This window comes from Rhododendron vialii, chromosome 13a (genome assembly GCF_030253575.1).
Source record: "Rhododendron vialii isolate Sample 1 chromosome 13a, ASM3025357v1".
Taxonomy (NCBI): Eukaryota; Viridiplantae; Streptophyta; class Magnoliopsida; order Ericales; family Ericaceae; genus Rhododendron; species Rhododendron vialii.
The window spans coordinates 11,774,120-11,783,703 of record NC_080569.1 but is presented as its reverse complement, the minus strand read 5'-3'; the positions used below and the strand labels follow the sequence as shown (position 1 = coordinate 11,783,703).

General features: G+C 38.7%; 1 protein-coding gene and 1 pseudogene across 4 annotated transcripts in view; one reads left to right on the top strand and one right to left on the bottom strand.

Moving 5' to 3' along the window:
- The first annotated feature begins 1,659 nt into the window (after positions 1 to 1,659).
- The window catches only part of LOC131314987 (uncharacterized), a 29,466-nt gene continuing 21,541 nt past the window's right edge, over positions 1,660 to 9,584 (top strand). For 2 of the 4 annotated variants that reach the window (XR_009196557.1, XR_009196556.1), the window contains exons 1-4: positions 1,660 to 2,115; positions 4,048 to 4,215; positions 7,499 to 7,573; positions 8,851 to 8,929. Coding sequence is in view for 2 of the 4 variants with exons in the window: in XM_058344003.1 (XP_058199986.1) it covers positions 1,882 to 2,115; positions 4,048 to 4,215; positions 7,499 to 7,573; positions 8,851 to 8,929 (556 nt within the window). In the remaining 2 variants the exon portion in view is untranslated. The remainder of the gene's footprint in view (positions 2,116 to 4,047; positions 4,216 to 7,498; positions 7,574 to 8,850; positions 8,930 to 9,584) is intronic. The other 2 variants (XM_058344003.1, XM_058344002.1) reach the window with 1 other exon arrangement.
- Positions 2,138 to 4,034, bottom strand: LOC131314988 (phosphatidylglycerophosphate phosphatase PTPMT2-like; annotated as a pseudogene).

The following is a 9,584-nucleotide window of genomic DNA, read 5'->3' as shown; positions in this document are numbered from 1 at the left end:
ATTAATGTACTCTTATCATGTGCCTTAATATATGCGTTAGGGGCATACATTAACAAAACCCAAAGAAAAAATGGCTAGAACTGTTGGAGTTGCTCTCATCATTTCAACTACATGCGCATTCATTTAATTGGATTCATGGTTGGGTTAAATATGAAAATAGAAGTATTTTTAGCATTTTAAACGCAAAAAATAATTTTTATTTTATTTACAAAAGTGAGAAGTCACATTGATGTAAGCCTAACGACACATACAATATAAAATTCAATACAAATATTTTTTACAAAATCAAATTAATCGTCTAACTGATACAAAACAAGAAAGTACAAGGCGGTTGATGCTTTTCACTCTGACCCAAGCATGTCCCACGCACCTTCTATTGAAATTTCTTGTTTGGTTCTCATCTTTGAGAAACTCATTTTTTTCTCTACACGTTTCTCAATAACTTTCTCTATCTATCTCTCTCCACTCAATACCATTCATTACTAGGGCTGTAAACGAGCCGAATCAAGCCAAACCCTGTTAAGTTTGGCTCGGGTTCATTAAGGTATCAATCTGGCTCGAGTTCGGCTCGAGTTTGATTCAAGCCTGCACAACTTGGCTCAAATTCGACTCGTTAAAATTTTTCAAAGCTCGAGTTCGGCTCATAAACTCAAACAAACCGAGTCGAATCTAGGTTCGAATTGAGCTTGTCAGTGCTCGAGTTTGGTTCGGCTCGGCTCAGCTCATTAAACTCAACCAAATCCAAACTCTCTCATTGGTCATATAGAATTTGAGAGAAAAATAAGTATTAAATTATTTATATAACCTTGAAATTTTTAATATTTGCATATAAACCCCTAAAAGAATTATTAATTATATTTAACTACAGGTTTGAGAGCCTAACCGAGCCAAATACTAAAAGGTTCAGGTTTGGTTCATTTATCAAATGAGCCTAACATTGAGGTTTATGTTTGGTTCACATAATAGATGAATCGAACGAACCTTTATTTAGCCGAGCCTCGAATAGTTTATGAATGACCTAGTTCATTTATAGCCCTATTCATTACATCAAAAATATTTTTCAAATATGAGAACCAAACAAAGGCTATTTCCGACTGTATTTTCATTCTCATAATTTTATTGGAAAGGACGTCGTTAGAGCATCTCAAATGGTAATAATCAAAATTCATAACCAAAATGTGTCATGTCAGCATTTGATTATCCTTAGTTTATAATCAAACTTAACAATCTCTATCTCCACATTGGTTATTTTTGCATCTCTAACCAAAAAAACCCCCACAATACACAATGCACATCTGTCCAATCGCAAATGAGTTCCAATCACGCCCCTGACCACACCAATTATTATTCGTCTTGATGATACGATTCTAATGTGTGGTGTTTTTGAGTTATTAAATTATTGAGTTTGGTTATTGGTAAAAATTATAAAGTTTGATTATGAAATCAGTGAAATTTGATTATTTGCTAAAAGATTTATAATTTGCTTATTACAATGTGAGATAGTATTTTTTAATATTATTATTAAATTTACTTATTCATATTCATTTACTTATTAAAAGGGAGGCATGAATAAAAAAAAAGGCAGTCAACAGGTACTAAAAAGTCTACGAAGCAATTAAAGTGATCAACGAAAATTCCACAAAACAAATTCCTCTCATCTAACACTTTACTATACGAGAACACCGAATACATTACCAAAATTTACATCCTAGAACTCCCCTGATCTCACTCTCTCTCTCTCTCTCTCCGGAGCCCAAACTCTGAGTCGATCCGATCTCCATCTTCTTCAACTGCCGATAGCCAGACAGACAAACAAACAAACAAACACGACGTCGACAATGGTGTTCCGCCCGCGGCTTGATTTGGGTGCACCGAATTGAAATGCAGTCAAATTGGCCACCACCACTGGCGCTGAGTCCGTTCGCATCCACTGGCGTTTTGAGCGGCGACGGGGGTTTCGACGGGACTAGGGCTTTACTATTCACTTCGTTGATTTTCTTCCAAGGGGGCGGCGGGGGCGGCATGGACTTATCCAAGGTCGGCGAGAAGATTCTCACCTCTGTTCGCTCCGCCAGATCTCTCGGCCTTCTTCCCCCCACTTCCGATCGTCCCGAGGTAATTACAAGCGTATAACTAAACATCTTCGTTATATATCTGTATAGGTGTAAACATGTACGCCTTTTTATTGCCCTATAGACTGCAATGCACTTCACTAGGAATTGATCACTGTTGACTCGTGGTTTCAACAAATAAAACATGACAACGAATTGAGCTGGCGAAGTTTTTTTTTTTTTTTGGGTTCTATTGTGTAATCATTAGGTAATGATTCAACCGGACTGCGGATCAAATTATTCTCAAAACCATTATTCGGTATCTTTCTCTCCGTTCGACACGAGATAACCGGAAACATGGAAATAGGTTACTTTTCTTTTATGCTATGTCCATAACACTCCTCTGGACTAGCAACCGCCTTAACTACCACGGATGCCCTTAGCAAGCACGTGCCTCAGTCAGTTGCCTAGGAACCGATCCAAAACCACCAGAGACTTTCAAAGAAGCAAAGAGACGGAAAAGCCTTGCAATCATTGGCTTACCCTAGCCGCTCTCGGGACAATTGCCAACTTCTTTTTGTGATCATCATCATTACAAGAACTATGATGGCCTTCTAAATCTTCTTTCGTAGTGCAGTAGAAGCTAATCGGCTTCTTGGACTGCCTTCTGCTGTGACGGAGCCAAAAGCATCGAGGTCTTCTGGAACGCCCGTATTCCAGAGCAGCAGTGGGAGACATCTGATCTGCTTATACTCCACAAGATAGCAAAGTAAATTGGTTGTGCTCCTTCCCCGCCCAGCTTTACTGTGGACATAATTAGTCCTCCCACAAGATGCATTCTTGTGAATGAAATTGCCAGCCTGATTAATACCCACAAATGAAGGCGCAAATAGGTAGTCTCTTGCGGGAATAACTAGATGGTCTATTGCATGGGCATCGTACACCGATGTCGGAACCAAGGATTTATAAAGCTCATTAAGGGTGATGACACCACCAACACCAAGTTGTTTCAGATGTAGAACATCCTTGGGGAATGGAACCGCCCCCAACAAAAGATACTGATCAATTCCGTCCCACCATCTGAACTCAACTTGAATCTTGTTCTGAAAAATGTTGTACAACAGGGACAGGGTCAGATAAAACAAGATCCGAGTCCCGGCTCCGACTATCACTCTCTTGACTGTAATAAGTCCTTCCATCAGATTCAACCTTGTCTAACAACTCTTCGATCTTCGTGTCACTCGCATACAGAATTCCAACAGAACCAAAACCCTATCCGATTCTGATCAGCACAACTGAGAAATTTCTAAACCCTAACGATCTGATGATTCGGATCAAATTTGACCGGGTGAAAATGAAAAACCCTGAGCTGGTGAACTGCAAGCATCTCTAAAGATTTGTGCCATTTTTTAAGCTGAAGCAATTTTTTGGCTTGCTACAGTAGCATTCTGTCAAAATTTGGTAAACTGGCTCCAATGGTGCCAAAGGATTTTTTACCTCAACCTGATGGCCATTGGATCACTTGAATCATTTTATGGGGATTTGAACCAAAAAGGTAGGAACACAAACAAATGCTGATACGGCAATAGATGGCTTGCCATTTCTTGTGCCACATTTGGCTTGATAATGGCAAAGCCATTTCTTGTCTTGAGAAATGGCCGACCATTGGAGCTCATTTTTTGAGACCACAAGCCAAATAATGGTTTTGGCTTGAGAAATGCCTTACCATTGGAGATGCTCTTAGAGTGTGTTAAGCGTTCGGGTAAAAATAGCTTATTTACCATGACTTGTGTTTGTATGGGATTTGCTTCATTATATTGGTTGAATTATGGAGTATGTGTATAATTTTGTCTCATTTCTGCTTTCAGCAGTATCTTTTAAAAATATACGTGGCAAATAACGTGCTGTTAGTAATATCATTTAGCTCCTTGGCTTTATTGTGTAGTACTTTTTTACTCTAGTTATACAAAATCAATTCTGATTATGTTTGTTGCAGGTTCCTGCACGAGCTGTAGCAGCAGCTGCTGTTGCTCGTGCTCTTGCTGGTCTACCTCCACACCAGAGGCATAGTCTTTCATCAAGCTCTGAAGAGTTGAGTTCAATATATGGAAGCAGGCCCCATGGCCAAGTGGTGGAGGAGATAGAGGAAAATTTTTATGAAGAGGTTTACCTTGCTCATAACTTTTAATTTGGTTTGATCATAATGTCTTGCTTATTGCCTGTTACTGATTTTGATAAACGAGTTTACATTATTTCGTATTAATTAAGCACTTCACAGTTTACGGGTAATGTTTCCTTTGTCAGTTTAGTTGACCATCATGACATGCTAATGTCCCATACCATCTGTTGATCTATTAATTTCAGCTAATTATGTGTAATTGATTCATATGACCAAGCACTTTTGCGTTTTAGTTAGTCCTTTGAGTGAATCCTAGCTTACATGGTAATGTCTCTTGGGTAATGTCTGAGAGACCTCCAGTCCGGCCCTGTCCTGTGGTGATATGGGTTGAAAATCACCTTCACCATCACACACACAAACAACCCCTCGAAAGAAGTTGTACATTTGTTGTCATTTACCTGTTCTAGTCTGCACTAGTATAAGAATTATGTTATGGTTGAAACTTTCTTGAATTCCAGAAACAATGTTATCAACCATGATTGTGGTAGAAATAAAGACTTTGGGGCATGAGTTTGGGCTGTTCTAAAATGGATTAGATTTGTTCTTCAAATCAATATGTTGATTTCCAACAATCTTACATCCACTCTAAAGGTCTAATGCATTCATCATCGGCAGAAAATGTGGTTAACTCGGTTGGAATACCTCGGAGTTTGGTGGGTTGGGGGTGAGCTCCTTTGGAGAAGTTGATTGGTTGGACATCTTGAAGGTGGTTTCTTGCGCTGTTTATCAGTGCTCTAATCAAATCAAGTGAAAAGCACCCTGATTTGTCGTTAGCGTTATTATTTTTGGTGGATGCCAAGAAAGTATTATGAGTGCATATCTTGATCTTTTAGTGCATTTTAGATAACTTCTTCGAATTTATCTACGCAAGACATTTCTTTCTCCTCATTTGGATACGATGCTAGGAAAGTTTGAATGTTTTTGTTACCATTGGGTATTGTTTGCTAGATCTTTCAGTACTTGGGAGTTGGGAACTTGATTTCTTTATGCGAGAACTGATCGATACTATTTTCTTTGAAGCTACGCTTGGAACAAAACTTTCTCTCGTTTATGTAGATTTGGGAACTTGATTTCTTTATGTAGATTTCTTCATGCTTCGCAATTGGTTATTAATGTTTCACATTAGGCACTGTTGGGATTTGTCCCACATCGGTTAATTATCTCCTCCAAAACTAGTATATGAGCCTGGGCGGCCTCCCCACTCTTTGCTAATTGGTTTGGAGTTGGATGCTTTAACATGGTATCAGATCTAGGGTTTCGGAGGATTTGTTCCCCCTTGTTTGTGCCATAAGTGCACCTTTGTTTGTTGTGATCCAAGTGTTATTGATCCTTTGTTTACCTCTTCACGTGCGAGTCGGGGGTCGCACGTGTGGGGGAGTGTTGGGATTTGTCCCACATCGGTTAATTATCTCCTCCAAAACTAGTATACGAGCTTGGGCGGCCTCTCCACTCTTTGCCAATTGGTTTGGAGTTGGATGCTTTAACAAGCACAACTCTTTAGGTCATGCTAAGCATGGGTCTCAGGATAGTGATTGGACTTCCAAGTTCCTAATGGGGAAGTGGTCAATTCCCCTAGAAATCATACTCTGGGATTGACTCACTTTTCTTCCTCTATTCATTTTTCTGGGATATCCATTTCTGGGAAGCTATGTCGAGGGGTAAGGTTTCGTTTGCTCATTTGTTTCCACTACCGTATTAGCTATCTATTTCTCAAATTGTGTAGATTGCTTCCTGTTCCATTCTATTCTGGTTGCGGGAAATTTCCTTTTGTTTAGAAATCTTTGCAACTGTGAGGCGAAGGAGTTTGTTTAGTTGTCGGATATTCTTGATAGTGTTTTGTTGAGGCAGGATGTTCTGGATTAAAGGTTTTGGACTATTCACTCATTAGGTGTTTTGTATTGCTAGTCCTTCCGTCAGACATTCATTGAGGATGGTCCAAATTGCAAATGTGCCTGTAATATAAATGGACTTTGGCTCGTAAGAAGGCAGTAGCACAGCACAGACAAGTATCAAATAAGGAGGCGTAATGGTTGTTTAGGACAACCTTGGTGTTTAAGTTTATGATGGATGGGGAAAGTTGTGACCATTTGTTTTCTGCATAGCCTTTTGGCTCTGGTGTGACAGTGGTGGAGATGGTTTAGACTCTTTATGTTACTGGAAATCGATTGGGTTTTACCTTGTTCTTGTGTTCAAATATTAGTTTTGATTTGTAGAGACTCAGGTCTGAGTAAAAAATCCCATGCTCTTTGGAAGTTTGTTGTGTGAACGTTATTTTGGGATATTTGTTTAGAAAGGAATCCAATGATTTTTTTAGGAGATGACAGAAGGTTTAGAGGGCTTGCGAATACTGGTTACATGACTCCCTTTGGATTTTAGAGGCTCTTGGATTTGGATAGCTGTGTGATTTGTAGTTTTTAACTTTTGCTATTTTTTCTTGACATTTCGGGATGGTTACTTGCCGTCCTGGACCTCCATCACATATGCTTTGCACCTCTATTTCATTTTCCACAATAATATCCCTTTGTTGCTGATAAAAAATGGACCAAATCTCACCTCTCATTGTTGATCATATCATTTTACTACTTAAGTAGCATTTGAGGTGGATATAATTGACGTGATAATGCTTCCATTAGTCTTAGCTATTCAGTTTCTGGTTACGCTGTTTTTATCGTAGGTAATGGGTTTTTATAGATAGCCGCCAAGTCCAAGGGGTATCACCTGTACATCAAATTCAGACAAGTCACAGTACATCAAGATACGCTTGAAAGATCCAAAAAGTCATTAATTGGTTCATGGATGACTCTGCGTCAATTAAAAGATTCAACGTAATTCATGATACTGTGGCAACTGTCAAATTGTAGAATAGACAACTCGAGGAAAGAGGCCAGGATAAAAAACTGAAATTTATTCCAGTGCTTCAAACTGGATTTTGTGAAAAATAAAAAGTATCAAATGAAATTGGGAATCAGCATTAATCTGATGGTAGTTATTGTTTGTTTAGTAGCAATCCTAGTAATAACTCATTTTTAACAAAACATATACGTTACAGCTGTGTAAAAGTCATCATATAAGTGTGTTCATGTATATCTCTACATACACAGCATATAGACTGCTTTCATGTGTGCTCCCAACCTTAGACTCTTGTATGTCTTCTTACTGCCACTCTTGCCAGTGCCCCCACTTCGTTTAACTAATCCTTGGTTCTATAATTCCCTTCTAAAATTCCCACTTATACCACTGAGAGCTTTTGTATTTTTGTGCTATGCAGGATTTTGATCCTGTAAGACACGTTTTAGAGCACATCCCATCTGAAGAAAATGACTTAGCATACTTTGAAGAAAAGGTTTATTCCCCTTCCTTTTCTGTTTCATGTTCTCCATTCTATTAAATATTTTTGGATTCTCTCTCTCTCTCTCTCTCTCTCTCTCTCTGGCATGCATGGTCTTCTCTCTTTCTTTCCCCCTTCTCTCCCAATGTGGCATCCATATCTCCTGTGGAAATTGTCTCCCTTTATGCTTCATATTGGATATGGAATATGATTTTGTTTTTCTGTTATTGTTTGTTTGGTAAGAGAGGGAGGCAGATGCCATGACTGTGTTTTTCAACTCTCGTCATCACACTTTCATGTCCATGATGCCCTTATTTGCTCGATTTGTTTCCCTTAATTTCGTACATCACCATTTTTCTTGGACTTTCAAAGTCCCAGCACTTAGAAAATATGCGCCAACCGATACGGTTTGTACTGAATTATTGGAAGGGACATCGTCATATCGCTTTAATGTGAATAATCGAGATTCTTAAGGTTAGTAATCAGTATGTTTATCCCTGGATTAAACTGCACAACTTTTGTACAAAAATTACATATCAAACAGTAGTGTGGCTCATTTCTTTCAGGGCCTATCAGACATAGACGTTTACACTGTTTGTTTATGTAATCAGGAACTCGGACTAATACTTTATGGATAGAGGAATGCGTAGACAGTGAATTGATTGGAGTTGTAATGTGCTTGCAGCTTCGCTGACTCAAATTCATTGTTTCTACAATTCTTTTCCATGGGGAAAATATGATCTGCTTATTTTCCTAGATTTTTTTTTGCTGTCATAGTTTTCCCCCCTTGATTTTCAATGATATGTTGGACCGCCTGAGGTGGCCTAATTGTTTATTGAGGCACTGGTTCATGACTTGTGTTCCATAGTGCACTGGTTTTGCTGGTACTTGGGCTTGTAGTCATGATTTAGAAGATTCATGCAATTGTCAAATGAGCTTGTTGATTAATATGTCTTGTGCAGTATCGCTGTTTACATGTAGTATGGAGGGTGTGTTTTTTGGCATAGTTTTTACAGCTAATTGAGGGATGTGTCTTTCCAATGTCTGACTTTGAATAGTGAACCTTTTGCTTGATATCTGTCTATATTTCTCTTGCCCCACCGCACTGCCAGTCGGGGGGGCTATTCTTTGTTGGTTGGGTTTGTGGGTGGGTGGATCTGTGGTGGTTTTGGTGTGGTAGAAGGGTTGGGGGTTGAGATGAGATGTTGGTTTTCTCTTTGTATGTAACTGCATCTACACCGGTGATCTCTATGTATCCCTTTTGTTTCTAAGGAATCTGTTTCATTCTACAGGCTACTCTTAGATTAGCACAACTGGATAGGATACAAGAGCGTTTATCCCGCCATGTTATGGAGCATCACGAAGAAATGGGTAGGTTTTAATTTTTGGCTCTAAGTTCACATGCTTTTGTTCCGCTATTCTTTAAGATACTTATCTTTTAATCTAAAGTAATTCAAAGTTGCATTTGAGTTACTAGCTCTCTACCTGGTAATGGATGTAGTGCAAAGTTTTGTGATGTATCAAGTTCTCTCTTAAGTTCTATTCTATGTTCGGATGTTTTTTTAACCCTTCGACACTTCTGTTTGTGGAGGAATGATGATATTGCTCACAATTATGTTATGTTTATGTTCCGTACTCATAGTTGTTAATAGTGTGGTAAGAACAGGGATTTGTTCACCCAGATTGGTGCCATATACTTATTTACTATTGATTGCGATGGCAATGGCCGGTTGTAAAAAATGGTTTCACAGTTGCATGCATGCTATATCATGACAGAGTGCAATCCTTGTAGTTTGTACTTTGCTGCAGCTGTTCTTCTCATGTAGGACAGCTTCTGAATGAAGGCTTTGTTATGAGCCTATGAGCACTTAATGTGAATGATATGGTGCCTATGAGCACTTAATGTTAATGATAGGCTTTGTTACTGTTATTGTTGTCCAAAATTTTGGAGAAAGGAAATGAATATTCTGAAAATAAGTATTGACTTCCCCTTGATGTAGTTTAGTTTTTTGGTTTCATTTAATTT